The 17,757-nt window shown below is 36.4% G+C and overlaps 1 protein-coding gene across 3 annotated transcripts in view; it reads right to left on the minus strand.

The window, feature by feature from the left end:
- Positions 1-10,733: 10,733 nt before the first annotated feature.
- Positions 10,734-17,757, minus strand: part of HAPLN1 (hyaluronan and proteoglycan link protein 1) — a 46,155-nt gene continuing 39,131 nt past the window's right edge. For all 3 annotated transcript variants that reach the window (XM_055123724.1, XM_004613172.3, XM_055123722.1), the window contains exons 4-5: positions 16,499-16,801; positions 10,734-14,290 (exon numbers count right to left, since the gene is read on the minus strand). In XM_055123724.1, the coding sequence (XP_054979699.1) occupies positions 14,001-14,290; positions 16,499-16,801 (593 nt within the window). In that variant the 3' untranslated portion in view covers positions 10,734-14,000. The remainder of the gene's footprint in view (positions 14,291-16,498; positions 16,802-17,757) is intronic.

A 17,757-nucleotide genomic window follows, 5' to 3' on the forward strand; every position in this document is an offset into this window, starting at 1 on the left:
TAGGCAGAATCTTGGATCTTGGTTTACTAATCATTGTGAGTAGTTGATTGATAGGCAAAGACAAGAATGGTTGTAATTGATGGTCTTAGAGAATGTAAATTCCACACTGTCTCAGGTCTTTGTATTGGGGGGCTTGTGGGTTTGTATCCTCCCTTCCCTCCCACCTGTTACATTTTCTTTAAATCCTGGAGAACAATGAACCCTAAGAAATAGGTGACCTGAATCTCTATCATCTGTTGGCTAGAGTTTTCCCAAAGAGTTAGTTTCTTTAGTACATTTTTGTTTTCCTTGGGGGAGGAGTTCACTTGACAGTGCTCAGGGCATACCCTTAACTCTGCACACAGGGACCACTCCTGGTGTGACTTGGGACCACATGGGATGCACGAGATCAAACCCTGGTTGTTCATGTGCAAGGCTAACACTCTACCCACTCTACTTATGGATCCAGTCCCACATTTTTGTTTTATAGTGCTTTTTCAAAATGAGTAACTAAACATTTGGGGCAGAGTGGAATCCTTTTAGGGTATGAGTAAAAACATTCATTATTTAGAGAAAGGGTGCAAACTACTACTTTCATTATTGTTATTACTGCTATTATAATTGGACTGGAGCAATAACACAGCGGGAAGGGCATTTTTGAACGTGCCCTACCTGGGTTTGATTCCTCCATCCCTATTGGAGAGCCCGGCAAGCTATTGAGAGTATCCCACCTGCATGGCAGAGCTGACAAGCTACTCGTGGCATATTTGATATGCCAAAAACAGTAACAAAATGTCTCACAATGGAGATGTTACTGGTGCCCACTTGAGCAAATTGATGAACAACGGGACAACAGTGCTACAGTGCTACTATTAGAATTTGGTTTTAGGAACACCCTTTGGCAGATGTGGAAATAATGTGATACTAGGAATCACAGTTGGGGGTCCTTCATGTAGAGCATGTGCTCCAGCCCTTTAAGCTATCCCCCTCCCCATCTCAGAACATTAAAATATAATAATATACAATAATATACAAATATAATAATACACAAACCTCTATGCTATTTGTTGTGTATTGGGTACCAGAATATAGTTTGAGAGCTGTTAAAAAACCTAACATTGCCTGAACAGACTAATCCAAAAATATCCTAGCCAAATCTGGATGTTTGATTACTTATAAAAGTTGTGAACTTTCATAAGTTCTATTATGACAAGTTTCATGCATTTCTATTCATTTATTTAGCAAGCAGAGGAATGCCTGTAGACTTGGAAATTTAACCTAAGAATCTAATTTCTTTCCATATTGACCAAGTTTAACTCAAAATAAATCACCCAACAAAATCTAAATAAGTAACAATAACACTTCCCCCTTACATAATTTATTCTTTATTGGAGATTATGAGAAAGAGAGACACAATTATTTTAAGATAAAAAGTTTGGTTAGGTGGAACTCTGCATCATTTCCAACCATCTGCTCTAGTCACAAATTCCCCAGGGATCCTGAACATATTTTCAATTGAAAACAACTTGAACTTGAATGACTTTTAAATTGGGCCATAAAATGTGGCAGCCCAGACTATGCAGTTACTTAGCTAGGACTAAAGAACAGATCCATTTGAGCCTTTGGCTTTGTGGTATTTCTGTCTTCAGAGAGAACTAAAATGGTTGCAAACTCTTACTAACAATGAATTAGAGGCTCTCCAAGATTTAAGTCATGGCTATAAAATTCTTTTAATTAATCCAAAAAGCCTTTTACTCCTCCCCCCTCTCTCCTCCCCTCCCTCCCTCCCTCCCTTCCTTCCTTCCTTCCTTCCTTCCTTCCTTCCTTCCTTCCTTCCTTCCTTCCTTCCTTCCTTCCTTCCTTCCTTCCTCCCTCCCTCTTTTCCTTCCTTCCTTCCTTCCTTCCTTCCTTCCTTCCTTCCTTCCTTCCTTCCTTCCTTCCTTCCTTCCTTCCTTCCTTCCTTCCTTCCTTCCTTCCTCCCTCCCTCCCTCTTTTCCTTCCTTCCTTCCTTCCTTCCTTCCTTCCTTCCTTCCTTCCTTCCTTCCTTCCTTCCTTCCTTCCTTCCTTCCTTCCTCCCTCCCTCTTTTCCTTCCTTCCTCCCTCCCTCTTTTCCTTCCTTCCTTCCTTCCTTCCTTCCTTCCTTCCTTCCTTCCTTCCTTCCTTCCTTCCTTCCTTCCTTCCTTCCTCCCTCCCTCTTTTCCTTCCTTCCTTCCTTCCTTCCTTCCTTCCTTCCTTCCTTCCTTCCTTCCTTCCTTCCTTCCTTCCTCCCTCCCTCTTTTCCTTCCTTCCTCCCTCCCTCTTTTCCTTCCTTCCTTCCTTCCTTCCTTCCTTCCTTCCTTCCTTCCTTCCTTCCTTCCTTCCTTCCTTCCTTCCTTCCTTCCTCCCTCCCTCTTTTCCTTCCTTCCTTCCTTCCTTCCCTCCTTCCTTCCTTCCTTCCTTCCTTCCTTCCTTCCTTCCTTCCTTCCTTCCTTCCTTCCTTCCTTCCTTCCTTCCTTCCTTCCTTCCTTCCTTCCTTCCTTCCTTCCTTCCCTTTCCTCTTTCTTTCCCACCCTCCCTTCTATCTCTCCTCTCTGTTGCTTTATTTTTTGTTTGTTTTGGACCAAATCCTACCATGCAAGGGGGCTATTTCTGGTTTTGTGTTCAGTACTGACCCTGGTAATGCTTGAGGTACCATATGCAGTGCCAGGATAAAATTGCAATCAATTACCTGCAAGACAATGAGTGGTTCTTTTCTTTTTTACAATTTTACCAACATTTGATTTGGTCATTGTGATATAGGCCATATACCATAGTTGTGAGGTTGTAGCTCTATTTGTGTGTTCTCAGATAAAATTGATGTATGTTTTTATATGCCTATTGACCATTTGTAGATCTTTTCTAAGAATTATTTATTTTTCCCCATTTAAAACTAGGATTGTTTGTATTTTTTGCTCTTCCACTTTATGAATTCTTTGTATAACTTGCACACTAATCCCTTTTCAGATATATGACCTGCGTATGTTTACTTCCATTCACTAGGATGTCCTTATTTTTCACCTCTATTTGCCTTTTCTTTTTCCTTTATTTTTAGGGGGTTGATGGGCCACACCCAGCTGTGCTCAGGGCTTACTCCAGGCTCTGTGTTCAGGGACCACTCCTGATGGTGCTCAGGGGACCATATGGGGTGATAGAGATTAAACTCAGGTCAGCTGAATGCAAGGCTAGTGCCCTATCCACTGTACTATGTCTCTGGTCCACTAACTGCTATTTTGTCACCGTGCAGATGCTTTAGTTTGATGCAGCTTTAGTTTACTTTTGCTTGTGTTTGCCTTTCTGTTGGAGTCAAATCCCAAAAGACATCGCTGAAGCTGAAATTTTGGTGTGTGTTATCTTTGTTTTCCTTTCTATTTTATGGTTTTAGGTACTGGTCCAAGACTTTAATACTTTTTCAGTTTTTTTTTAAGTTTTTATTTTATTGAATCACCATGAAAAAAAAAATACAAAGTTTCAGGTTTAAGTCTCAGTCATATAATGATTAAACCCCCAACCCTTCACCAGTGCACATGTTCCACCACCAAGAACCCCAATATACCCCCCTCCCACCCACCCCCCACCTAAGTAGCTAATGATCTTCACTTTATTCTCTCTATACTTTGAATACATTCAATATTTCAATAGAGAACTCACTATTATTGTTTGGAATTTTCCCCCAACAATCAGGCCTGCTGAAAAGGCATCATTTAATAATTTCCTTTCATTGCTGAGGAAACAGGGCAGAGAGGGAAAATCCCTCCCTGGGAGGCATGGGGTTGTAGCACAGCTCACAGTCTAGATGCATTTCTGTAAGAAGCTGCTCTGGGTGCCAAATTGGGTTAGAAGACCTCTCGGATCATAGTCCTTAGGAGCAGAGGGCCCCTATTTTAAGGGTTTTTTTTGGTTTGTTTTTTAGCCACATTTTGCAGCACTCAGGGATCACACCTAGTGATGCTCAACGGATGAGGTGACAGGAATTGAATTCAGGTTGGCAACATGTACTATGTCTCTGGCTTCAATCTTTAATACATTTTGAGTTAATTTTTGTTCAGGAGTAAACCTGGGCATCACCAGGTATGGCCCCAAAACAAAACAAAATAAAGCAAAAACTTGTTCAGAAAGAAACGGAGAAGAGAAAGAGAGAAAATGTGCACAAGAGAGAATACAGATCTCTCCAGACTGGAAAGAAGCGAGAAAAGAAAGAGACAAGCAAATGAGACACATGTCCAAGAGAAAACATGGGCTTGAAGAAAGAGCAAGTCTGTTAACATTTTTTTGGGGGGGAGGGTGGTTATTATCTCCTGGTAGTACTGTTTAAAGTTGGAGAACATGAAGCTTCCCATCTTCTTCCACAGGATTGTTTTGACATTTTGGGGGGAATTTTGTAGTTACACAAAAGATGTCACCCATGCTGATTTGATTTTCTTGAAGAAGATCATAGGACTTTTGGTAGAAATGACCTTACTCTGAGTAGTATTATCATTTTATCAATGTTGATTTTTTTCAATTCTTGAGCACAAAACGTCCATTTCTGTTTGGTTTTTCTTTCTTTTAAGTTTTCTATAGTTTTTATTTATATAGGCCATTTACCTCTTGTTACTTTTATTTCTAGTACTTTGCTCATTATTTACGGGATGGTTTTCTTGGCTTTCTTTCTCATCAATTTACTTATCAATTACTTATCAATTTACTTATCAATTGCTTATAGAAATGCAGAAAATATTGCATTATTTTATAGAATTGATTTAATTCTTTTTCTACTTTTTCTATTTTTTATTTTAAACTGGGTTCTCTAGGGCCTCTATGTAAATTATTATGTCATATGCAAATACTGACAGTTTTACATATTCTTTTCTGACCTGGATTCTTTTTAGTTCCCCATCTTGCCTGGTTGCCTTGGCTAAAATTTCTAATGATATACTGAAAAGTAGTGAGGGTCATAGGCAATCTTGTCTTAAACCTGATCTTAGAGAAAAACTTTCAGTTTCTAATAATTGACTGTAATATTAGCTGTGGATTTGTCATAAATGGCCTTTTAGTGTTGTGGAATGTTCCTTTCTGTCTCAGTTTTATTGAGCATTTAAAAAATCACAAGTGGGTGTTGAATCTTGTCAAATGCTTTCTCCAAATCAATTGATATAATTATATAACATTGAAAATTTTTATTAATGCAGCAAAGAAGTGTTACATTGATTGATTTTTTGTGAATCGAAACATCCTTGTATTCTTGTAATAAAATGCACCTGTCCATACTCTAAACTTTTATCATGAAGTATAACAAGTATATTGGGAGATAAAACAAGGTAAGGAGAGGCAAGCTAAGCTACATGCGCCTGTGAGAACACAGGCTTCTTCAGATTGGAGAGAGTCCCTACAATATTCTTAATGGATTGTTCAATTTAATTTGTTAAGATTTTATTGAGTATTTTTGTACCACTGTTCATTAAGGGTTATTGATCTGTATTAGAGTAATGTTGGTTCATAAAATATGTCTGGACACATAGTCTCTTTTTTAAATCTTTTTGATAGTTTGGGATAAATAGATATCAGGTAATATTTGAAGGTACTGTAGTCACTGTCACTGTCATTGTCATCCCGTTTCTCATTGATTTGTTCGAGAGGGCACCAGTAATGTCTCTCATTGAGAGACTTATTGTTACTGTTTTTGGCATATCCATTCAATATGGATATTGAAGATCACCTTCATTAATGGACTAATTGATCCTGAACTTGATCCTGAACTTTTGTTTTAGTGAAGATTTTTGGTTAAAAGTTCAATTTTCTTGCTATTACTTGGTTAATTTTGTTTCCTATTTATTTCTTATTTAACTTGAAATTCTGTGTGATTCTAAGAACATGTCCATTTATTTTAGATTTTCAAGCTTATTCACATACAGATATCCTAGTGTCTTATGACTCTGTTGGTTATTTCTTGCATAGTCATGTCCTCTGTTCTTACATTTCTGATTTTATTCATTAAGTTTTCTCTCATTTTTGTAGTAGTCTTGCCAAACTTTTAACTTCATTATTATTATTTTTAGAAAATTGCTCTTAGTTCCATTGTAATTTTTTAAAATTTCTAATTCATGCATTTATGCTCTAATTATTTACTTTACTCTCCTGTTCTTTTGGCTTCCTCATTCTTTTCAAGTTGTTTTAGGTATAACTTTAAAATTAATATTGTTTAAGATTTTTCTTGTTTTATGTGGTAAGCCTATACTGCTATCAACTTCCCTTTTAGTGATGCTATTGCTGCATCCTATAAATTCTGATAGCTCATCTGTTCATCTGCATGCTTCCAGATATTAAGAAATTTCTCCTTTTACTTTAACACTGACAGAGTAGTTTTCACTACCATATTGTTTAGGTCTGGAAAATGTGTGAGGCTTTTTTAGTTTTCTCCTAATGGTTGATTTCTAGCTTTATAATGCTGATTAGAAAAGATATGAGGTATGATTTAAACTTTTGCAAATATGCTGACTTTTTGTTTCAGCATATATCCTATCCTCAAGAACACTTCATGCATGCTTGAGAAGAACATGCATTTGGTTCCTTTGTGGGTAAAGTACTCTATAAATATCAATTATGCCCATGTGTTCTATTTACTCATTTAAAACAATTATTTCCTTGTTCTATTGCTGTCTGTTTGATTAGTCCATCAATGAAGGTGATCTTCAAGTCTTTTATATCTGTTGTGTTGCTGTGAATGCAATTTTTTAAGTGTGTTCATGTAGCACTGTAGCTCTGTTGTAACACTGTCATCCCCTTGTTCATCGATTTGCTTGAGCGGGCACCAATAATGTCTCCAGTGTGAGATTTGTTATACTGTTTTGGCATATTGAATACACCAATATGGCATACTATCGGATACTCTCCGTAGCTTGCCGGGCTCGCTGAGAGGGATGGAGGAATCAAACCCAGGTTGGCCATAAGCAAGGCAAATGCCCTACCCTCTGTGCTATCGCATTTGCTTGAAATATTTTAATTCTTCTTCATTTAATATATATGGATAATAATCAGTATAAAATTTTCTTGATGGCTTGCTGTAGATCATTAGAAATTGCTACTTTTGTCTTTTCTTGCTTACAGTTTTGCACGAATCTCTTTTATTTGATGTAAATATAGCTGCATCTGCATTTTTAGATTACCATTTGTGTACAGGATTGTTTTCTAGCCTTTTTCTTTGAGTATGTGTTTGTTTTTGGATTTCAAGTGCATTTCCTGTGGGACTCATGGTTACATAATTTTTGTCACAAAATATTACCTAGGGCCAGTGAGATAGGACATCATGAAGATGCTGTCCTTGCATATGACTAAACCCAGTTTGTATCCTGGCACCATATATGGTCCCCCGACCACTTCCTGGAGTAATCCCATTCGTGAATACCTAGGACTAAGTCCTGAGCATCACTGGGTATTCCCTCCCTCAAAAAAAAAGTTATTAACTCACATTCATAATGGAAAATATTATGTTATGAAACAAAACCTAGTTATAGTGTCTTCACCTTCTGGAGTTTTTGTTTGTTTCCTTTGGGAGGGTCACACCTGGTACTGGTACTGCTCAGTGTCTATGCCTGTCTCTTGTGGCTCAAGGCCACCTTGTGCTCAGGGGACCATACACTGTGCTGGGATTCTAACCATCGTTGCAGCCATAAGCAAGGCATTGCCCTATCCTTGGTACTACTTTTCCAACCCTCTAAAGTTTTTGTGATGTGAAGTTTATCAAGGGCATAGATCTGTTTTTTTCTTTTGATATAGAGTGGAAATCTCAGAAGTCACTGATTTTAATATGAACCTTAAATTCTTGTGTCAAAAATGCTTTACAGAATTATTATTATATCTCATAAATGTTACTGTTTTAGATAGGATATGGATATAAGGAAATCAAAAAACAATTTGAAGTCATTTTTACAGAAGTAACAATAACATGGCAAGCAAGCAGGTAAATAGCTTATTAAATATGTATTTTCTAATACATGGGAATTATTACTATAGGAAAAGTAGCACTGTGGTAGCACTGTCATCCCATTGTTCATCAATTTGCTTGAACGGGCCCCAGTAATGTCTCCATTGTGAGACTTGTTACTGTTTATGGCATATCGAATACGCCATGGATAGCTTACCAGGCTCTGCTATGCAGGCGGGATACTCTTGGTAGCTTGCCTTGCTCTCTGAAACGGAAGGAGCAATTGAGCCTGGGTCGGCCGTGTGCAAGGCAAACGCCCTCCCAGCTGTGCAATCACTCCAGTCCATAGGAAAAGTAGTAAGCCAAATAAATTAAATATTTACTTTTAAAGACTATTCTAAGATCAATCAAAATTCAAAACCAATTCTTTTTTTTTTTTGTTTTGGGCTACACTTAGGTGTTCAGGGGCAGCTTCTGGCTTGGTGCTTGGGTGTCACTCCAGGGTGCTCCAGAGTCTCTTCAGAGTGCTCAGGGAAGTATAGGTTGCAAGGGATTCAACCCAAGGGTCTTGCACACAAAACCTCTGCTTAGCCCTTTGAGCAGTCCCTGATTATGCAATTTAAACATTATTTCTTGTTCTTGAAAGTAATGGCTTTAAAAAATTTCTGTAGTTTAGAATAAGTGGTTCATGGTAGTTATTTGAAAATCCCGATGTTCACATTGTACCTATGACTCTAATCTTGGCAGTGGGTAAAATATGGGTCTCACTCTTTTTCTAAGTTCCCCAGGTCATTAGACTATGCTGAATACAACAAATTCTGTAGCAGATATTAATGGATTTCATGTACATTGACCTAACCCTTCTTTTCATTGTAACGAAAGCATTTTCTTCTTGGCTACTTGAAATTTAGCTCCCATTGTTGGAGCATATTGCATCTTCCCATGGAACAAGGATGTTCAATTTGGCCGAACTTTAGCACAGTAAGAACCACAAAGGACTTTGTTTATCTTTTCCCTGAGTACAGTGTAATCATTACATACAAACATATTTGTTTATCAGAATAATAAATGAGTGGTTCTGCAGTTTTGTTTTAGATTCACATGCAAGATTCTCAGCATCTTCAAAGAAGGACCCTTTCAAAGACCAAAATTTCAAACTTGCTTGTTTTTTAGTTTTCCATATATATATGAGTTTTGGCAGTCTTTCCACATATATATGAGTCATTGACTAAAATCAAAGTGAGGAACAATTTAAAAAGAAAACAAAACAAGAAAACAAACACAGGATGATGAGCTGGTGATTGGACTCTTGAAAGAAAAATACAGGAATAGTGTAGTCTTTAAATTCTGTCACCATCTAAGAATTTCACATTTGTTGATTAAACCATTAGGTCAATTGTTATGAATAGAGAAGCTGAGTCTTCTCTCTATCTTGGAAACTCTACCCTCTATACACAGAACTCACATTACAGTTATATCCTAGCTAAATAAAATTCATCTTTTAATAAGTTGATGCATGTGACTGAGATCCCCAATGGACAATGATAAGCTGAGAAGGAAAATTGGTTGATATCAAGAAAGACATGAAATCACCCTCTGGGCTGACTCAAGTTGTTTAGATGATAAGTGGTTATGAAAGTAACAAAACTTTATTGGCCTGAAGGAAGTATAGGGAAAGCACATAAGCTTTGTTTTCTTTTTTGTGGAAGAAAATGTGCACAGTAAATTTTCTCCCTATGATTGTGTGTCCAGCCTCCTGTCATTTTATTAAATATATCACCTACTGACAACCAAAGACCATATAGCCATCTTAAGTTGTGCCTCTCACAAAATCCTTTATAAATGAAGGGTCAAAAAATTGAGGCAAGAAAGAATATAACCTTTTCTTATACTATTGGTGTTAGGTTCTTCATAGCTCATTTTTGTCCACCTTATATTTCCAAATTAACTATTGCTGACCACTATCAACAGAGTTCATTCTATATAAGAATTATATTAGTATTAAGCATGGTCATTTGGTAGAGACAAAATGGTGTTGAATCTAAATAGATTCACTCATTTATTTAAGCACTATCAATATCCAAAGAGTACAGCAGGTTTTGGGCTTGAATAAATTATAAAAAATTGTTAAATTTGATATCAAAATGAAATTGATATTTCTCATTTCTGTAAGAACTTGACCATAAGAGATTAAATTTAATATGTTGTCCTTGGGGAAAGTTTCTTCTCTAAGATTCCAAAATTTTTATGTATTTCAAATATAAATAATATTTAAATGACACTTCTCTATTTCAGTGTTAGTAACTGAAACTTTCACATTCAAGTCATTACATCAGCAATAGACTTTTGTATCCAATAATCGATCTCTATATGCTAGGAATATCAAGAAACAATATTATACATTGAGAATTCAGGGAAAAGTTTGAGATTTTGAAAAAGATGCCTCTTGTTATTGGAGTATAAGTGCTAGAGAAAGAATTTACAATGAAATTAATGTTTTATTGTAAACTGAGTATTATTAATAGAAGTACAATTATCTCAACCAAATAAATTTTAACAATACCAGGTTTCTTGGATTGCTAACATGGTGAGAAAAATGCTTCACTCTGAATTCTACAAAAGCAGAGAAAAGCCAACAGATTTGGAGATAATATTTTTATCTGATTTAGCAATATCCTTAAATTTGCCAAAATCCCAGAACATGGAAATTATATGCTTACAATGTGAACTAAAATGTATCTGAAGGATGAGTCAGATGACTTTCTTAAATTAATGTGTTTATAGTTTGACACAAAAAATAACTAAAATTGTACAACCCAGAAGAATCAAAAGATACTGCAGTAACACAAAATTGACTTTTAATGTTTTGTTTACCAGTTCATTTTATCTTACAGAAAATGAAAACAAATTTTTGTAATACAGATTGGTTTTTCTCCTCATATTTGTACTCAGTAAGTATTAAATGCCTTTCAATACCAATTTTTCTTTAATCAAGTGGGTTAATGACTTTTCTAGTTTTCATTTATTTTGCTGTACACCATTGCTGCTCTGGCAGTAGTGAGCTATGATACTATTCAACAAAACGGTCAGTTATCCATTCAGCATTTTTCATGTATTCTGTGATGAAAAATTTTCTGTTAGTCATCACCTCCTTATCAGTTAGCGACTCCTTGAGACCGCCATATTCATTGGAACACTGAAATCAAGAAATTCAGTATGGCTGCCAGCAACCAAGTTGGAATTTCCTTTTGAGTCTACTTCTAATTGGCAAAATAATAAGTGACTATATTATTGCATAAAATATTTTTTTCAGGTACCGGCCCTCTTCCTATGAGAGAAAGTTTAAATTTACAAACACCATAAATGACTAAAAATTATTGTGGTACAATATGCCAGCAGTCATTAAAAGATGGCTTCCAGTGTTGATGTGAGTAACTTGTTTTCATTTTTATGCTGTTTTGTTAAAAGCATCATCTTTTTATTCAAGGTTTCAAATGTGAGTGTCTCAATGAAATTTACAAGTATACTTTGTTCCTTGTATGGGCCATAAAAGTTAAAGATGAACAAAATAAAGGAATATTTTCTAATCTAGTCTCTTATCACATCCTTCGAATTGTCTTAGAATCCAAGTGTGAGGAGCAATTTTTGAATTAGTCTGCGTCTTACTGGCTTTTATTAGGAATGTGTTTGATTTATATTTCTTTTTTATATACTTTTAGGTATTTTAGGGAATGAAGTAGGAAAATACATATTTTTTTTTGGAAAAAAGGCAAAATGAGAATATCTTAAAAAAAAAACTTATTCATGTAGGAATCCATATAGTGGATTCTTGTCATTTTGAGAAAATAAGAAGATAAAAATTCTTCCCAGCAGTACTCACTTGATTAAGAATGTTTTTATAAGCATGGGGAAATGATGTGTGAACAGCATAGATTTTAATCAGCTAACAGTCACTCCAGAGATTTTTGGTCAGCACCAGTTCCTATTTTAGTTAAGTATTGAAAAGTTAAGCAATTTTACTATGCTTAACATGATAAAGGCAGAGTTCTGTGGCAATACATAAAACTACATATCTGCTTTAATAAAAATTTGTTCCCACTTTATTTCTAATAAAATTAATGTATGTAATAATCATTCAAGTTTGGGCTTCCTCCAATGAACCAACCCCATATTTGAGGTGCTACAGAGTTGTTATTTTGGAGATAGTCCCTTTTAAATAATATATTCATCTTATGCTAAACAAGACAGGTTTTTCAGTTTACAAGTTGGAGATTGATCTATGACAGTAGTGTTTGAATTAACCCTCACAATCTCTTTGGGTTTATATTTTCATACAATTTGCATAGCCAACCTAATATAAAAGTGTGCATGCATATATTGGTCAGCTTTTTAATGTTAAAGCATCTGAAAATTTCAGATATGCTTTTGACAGAAGAAATATCTACCTTTATTTACAACATCTATCAGATAACATATAAGTATAGTTATATTTGATGAACTTCCAATTGTTCTATACCTTCCACACACATAACTCTACATTTATGGAATAAATTTATTGGAATTATTACAGATTCTTAAATGCAACCACAATCAATCCAGGAAACAGATTTATTTACTCATGTTCATGGGAGAAAAATCTACATAAAAACATTCATGAAAGCACACCAGCTATGTCATACTTGGATAATTATACTAAATCCCATTTATTAGAACTCATTGCGAAACAATAGGAAACATGAATTGTAATTTGAATACAAATATTGGTCCCTGTGGGGTCTCAAGAGTCATAAAAAATAGGAAAACAGAGCTTTATTTAATATTACAGCCTCTATGGTGGAAAGTTGTTTTTCTAAAGCTGGCCTTATCCTTTTATTTAAAACCCTGAAGACTTTAGTGTAAACTCATTGAAAACTGCTTCAGCATTTAATTTAATCCTAAAAATGACCACCAAGGAAAGTGGAACATGACCATATTTCTTTATGGAAGGGGGTTTAGAACTATTTTGTGGACAATTCCCCCAAAACCGAGGCACCAGCTGAGCTTTCTGGTATCTATGCAAATTGGAATAATAAGGATTTTGAAGGTTGTGCTCTATTTCTCAGTCAAGCACATATGTCGCTATTCATTCCTTTTATGATTAAAAAAATTTAAGTAATGTAAATAAGGAAATATTAAATAGTTTAAAGTTATTTTATAGGACAATAACATTTCATAGGCTAACATAAAATCAAGCTGCTAAATTTTTCTGTTCAGCAGTTTATCTATATAACTGCCCTGAGTAGATGCTAAATGCTGCTTAGCAAATGGCCCATAGAATTTAAATATAACTCAGTAAAGCTACTCAAAAGATAAGACAATTCTTCTCAGGCTTGTGTAATTTTAATTAGAAGAAGGTAAGAATCTCTGATTAAATATTATTTGCTTAAGTATCATACTTCATACAAATGGGGTTGTTAAAGAGTTTTAATCTGTGCTTGTTACTCTGCATTTGAGTTGATATGAAGTTTTTTTCCTTTTTGGTCAAAAGGCAGGATTTTAAAAATAAAATATTTTATTGGAGGTTTGAAGTGTTAACTTTTAGAAAAAAAAGTAGATTATTGTCCGGTGAAACAGTTTTGTGTAACCTCTCTGAATCCTGGTTTATGTAAAGAAGCCTGTATTCAAATCTGCTGCTCTAATCTGTCTCTTGTACTGCATTTCAAAATTGTACAAAGGTGTAAAATTTGTGCTTGTGGAAGCTGCTGTTCTGAGTAGCTTTACTTCCCTTATTTTAATCCTGGCATCCCCAAGCTATTGCATGCCCCGTTCATGAAAGGATTCTTGGCTGGAATGACGGAGCCCAAACAGTTTGGCCCTAAAGCCTCCCTATGGAGCGCTTCCTTAAAAATTATATTAATTTATAATATATATGAATGATAGCTTTACAAAAACAAATTAATGAATTGGTCTTTATGAAAATGACTCTATACAGTAAGTAAAAAAAGGGTTATCACAGTTTTGGTAACTTGCATGAGTTCATATTGAAAAAAAAAACACAACAACAACACAAAAACCTTTCACATGTTCTTAATGACTTTAAAGCTGAGATGCTCTAGGGGCATGCTCAGTTGTATGCTCTGAAGCAATAGACGCCGTACAGCTTATGCTTCTTATCTGGGAAACCCACGAAGCGCACTGCAGCCTCGGTGGGACTGCAGCGCCTTCTAGGTCTGGAGATAGGGTAGCGGACACTGCCGTCGGCCAACCAGCCCGCATCACAGCGGTCATAGCCCAGGAGTTTCCAGGCAACGAAGATCTGGCCCACTTTGGCGATCTGAGCACCGTCATTGAGACAGGCCTGCACGGCTTCATCATACGTCAGCTTGGTGGGGTGAATCAGGTAGTAAAACCGGCCTGCAGAGAGAAAAGAGGGTCAGTGAGCCTGTCTGGGAGGCAGGGTCATACCGAGATACTGAAGCAACGTGCAAGTGGGTCTCCGTTGAAAGCGGAAGATGGAGCAATGTCTACAAAGTCTGGGGAACATAGGATCTTCTATTATTAAATGGAGTGCCCCAGGTCACGCTCTGCTAAATTAGTTTTATTCCTTGCCCCTTAATATGGTTCAGACATGCCCTTTTGTAGTTGAGGGTGGGGGAGGGGAAGCAGAGAGAAATGACAAATGCAGTTTCTGTTCGCTAATTAGTGACTCAAAGGGCCCTTCTGTGGCACCAGAGAAGACAGAATTCCATGTTAAAAGCAAGAGCAATTTAAATTCTAGCAGTAGCAAGACTGAGCCTCAGCACAAGTTTTTGGAGAGGCAAAATTTGAATGTGAAAGGATCAAAAACATTACTGACATAAAAGTTCATTAAAAAAATCAAAAGACCTCAAGTTCTTTTCATTACAGGTATCAATAAAGACATTATTCTTATTCAAAGACTACAGTAAGAAATGCAAAAAATACAGGAAGTCACTTGCCAGAAATAATATGGACTTAGAATGTAATCTCAGCTTGTTTGCTCAGGAGCAAAGAGGATGAAATTTTTTTCTCCCTCTTTCCTTCCTTGGAGCAATGATAGCTAACCATTTCTTGAGTTTACAAGAAATAACAAGTTCATCTCCACCAATTTCTGAGTACTGTTAATCACTGAAATTCCTTTACATGTGTAGTAAATATGCATAAAGTGTACAAAATAAAATAGTTGACCGAAGTGAAGCAGATTCATTGAACATTTTCTCAGATATTTTAGGTCCAAACAATATAATCATTCTGATCTTATTAGACATCGAAACAAGATGCACCCTTATCCCATCAAATACGGATGATTCTGAGTTTTTGTTGTTAAGACTAAGGTGATACAGTTTATAGAAAGGATAGAAAACTCTGAAGTATTAACGAGAGGATTAGGTGTAACATGTTTTCTAGAAGTTGGCAGAGTATAGTGCACGTGTCAAAAGAAGATTTATTAGAAGACAGACATACATGTTCACTTAATATCATCTGTGACTACCTTTGGGGTTACAACAGGCATAGCTACATTGAGTAATTGTAGCAGAGACCATTGGCCCACAAATTCAAACAATATTAAGTATCTGGCTCTTTATCAAGTTTATTGATAACCTCCTTACTTGATATTTCCTCTCCCCCTCCCTCCCAGAAAAAGAAAAAGTTACCATGGCACTAAAATAAAGTAAATAAAGTGATAGTGCCAAGGTCTGCTTCATGTACATCAGGGACCCATACATAATTTTTTGGAAGGGTGTATCTGACCATGCTGGGCCTTACTCCTGGCTCTGTGCTCAAAGAGCACTCCTGGCAGGAGTTGTGGTGCTGGGGATTGAATCCAGGTTGGCCATATGCTAGGCAAATATTGTGCTCAGCATAGTATCTCTCTCCACACCCCCATGCATAGTTTAAGTCTCTATTTTCATCTTCTTTTAATAATTTTTGAACAAGGAGCCTACATTTTAATTTCTATTGGGTCCGGCAAATTATGTAGCTGATGGAGCAAGATCAGATTGAGAGCTGTGTTGAATGTGATGAATCTGTCATCAACCTTGAGTCAACTGATCTCCTCCACTTTCAGCCCCTGTAGTGTTTCCACTTACCTTCCTGCAAAATTCTCTTTATTCTTATTTAAGTTTTTTATGAACTCTTTATTCTTATTAAGTTTTTTAATCAGAGTGAAAACTAGCTTTCTCTTTGTCCTATTCTTTGCTGATCATTTATGAATAATTGGGCCTGTAATTTAGAGGAGTGTATGACACAGAAGCTTCCTTTCCTTCACCTGAGAGCTTGATGGCCCAAGGAGAGCATATAGTGGCAGCAGCAGCTTTCATGATATTATTCAGATCTTGCGACATTACAGAATAAATGATTTCATAAGAACAGTTGGATACACTAAGCCCTGAACAGAGGAAATTGGCACTTTTGTTGGACATCAGTGAAAATTATTTTTTAAAAATTAATTACCTTTTACCTTTTCAAACAAGAAGAGCTTCAAAGATTTTTTTAAAAAATGTTTTGAAATCAAAACTTTTAAATCTTTGCTCTTTTAAGTAGGAACACTAAAAGTCAAGTGCAGTAACAGCTAAGAAAAACACTGGAATAGTTGTATCTTACCATTGAAGTTGGATGTAAAGCAGAAAACATCATATCTACTCTTATCCTTATCCCAAAACCCGTAGTTCCTCACGCCGGGCACCGTGTTCTGGCCTCCGCAGGGCTCTCTGGGTTTTGTGATGGGGTACTGCACAGAGCCGTCACTAAGCCAGCCAGCATTGCACCAGTCCAGCCCGCCCCTCCAGGCATCGTACAGCTGGTCAAAAGAAGCGATCACTGAATCCTGGTCCAAACAGGCCTGCTGGGCCTCGTGGAAATTGAGATTATAGCGGCCCAGTCGTGGAAAATAAGGGAAAACCACACCTGTCCAAGGAGAAGACAAGAGAGATACATCAGGGACACAAAACAGCAATATCACCAGTCTGGTGAAAAGCACAGTAAACTCTCCAATCTAATGAAGCTGCAACTTCTGGTCAGTGTGCAGTGGTTTCCTTCAAAATGGGCCCTGTCCCTTCCAAATAGCCTCTCAGGTCTGAGCAGTTCCCACTAAGCTATTAAGTTTGATGAATTCAGCAATTTACCTCTTTGTTATCTGTTCAATTGCAGACTTAACATTATCTTTTCCGGGATAATTTATCTCACATTTCAACTTCCGTATAGCCCTCCCTGAGAATTAACTTTCTGCTATGGGCTACTAATTTTAAAATGGATTACAACTGGTCTGTTTACCAGGGAAAAAGCCAATAGAACTACTGTTAAGAGTAGGAGGGAGGTGTAGAAAAAAAAAATGATGCTGAAAGAAGGAATTTCTGAAAATCCACATAGCTTTTCCTTAGTAATTATACTGATATAATAAATTGTTAGCTTTATTTATTTATTTATTTATTATATTTGCTTTTTGGGTCACACCTGGTAATGCACAGGGGTTACTCCTGGCTCATGCACTCAAAAATTATTCCCGGCGGTGCTGGGGGACCATATGGGATGCTGGGAATCGAACCCGGGTTGACCGAGTGCAAGGCAAATGCCCTACCCGCTGTGGAATCACTCCAGCTCCATTAGCTTTATTCTTTTCAAGAAATATGTTAACAAATGATTGAAATGCAGAAGTCTACTTATTTTTTTTTTTAATTTGTGCTCCTAAAAACTTCCTATCCTTTTTTAAGGGAAAGAATATGAAGTCACTTAGGGGTTTCCTATTTAAAGAAAACCTAAAAAGTTTATTATTTAAGCCTATTTAATTAATCAGTCTTATTTTATACTGAAAAATAATTCTTTGTAGTCAGAAACATGCCCATAGAAGAAACATGGAAGTTCTT

This window comes from Sorex araneus, chromosome 1, assembly GCF_027595985.1.
Source record: "Sorex araneus isolate mSorAra2 chromosome 1, mSorAra2.pri, whole genome shotgun sequence".
Classification (NCBI taxonomy): domain Eukaryota; kingdom Metazoa; phylum Chordata; class Mammalia; order Eulipotyphla; family Soricidae; genus Sorex; species Sorex araneus.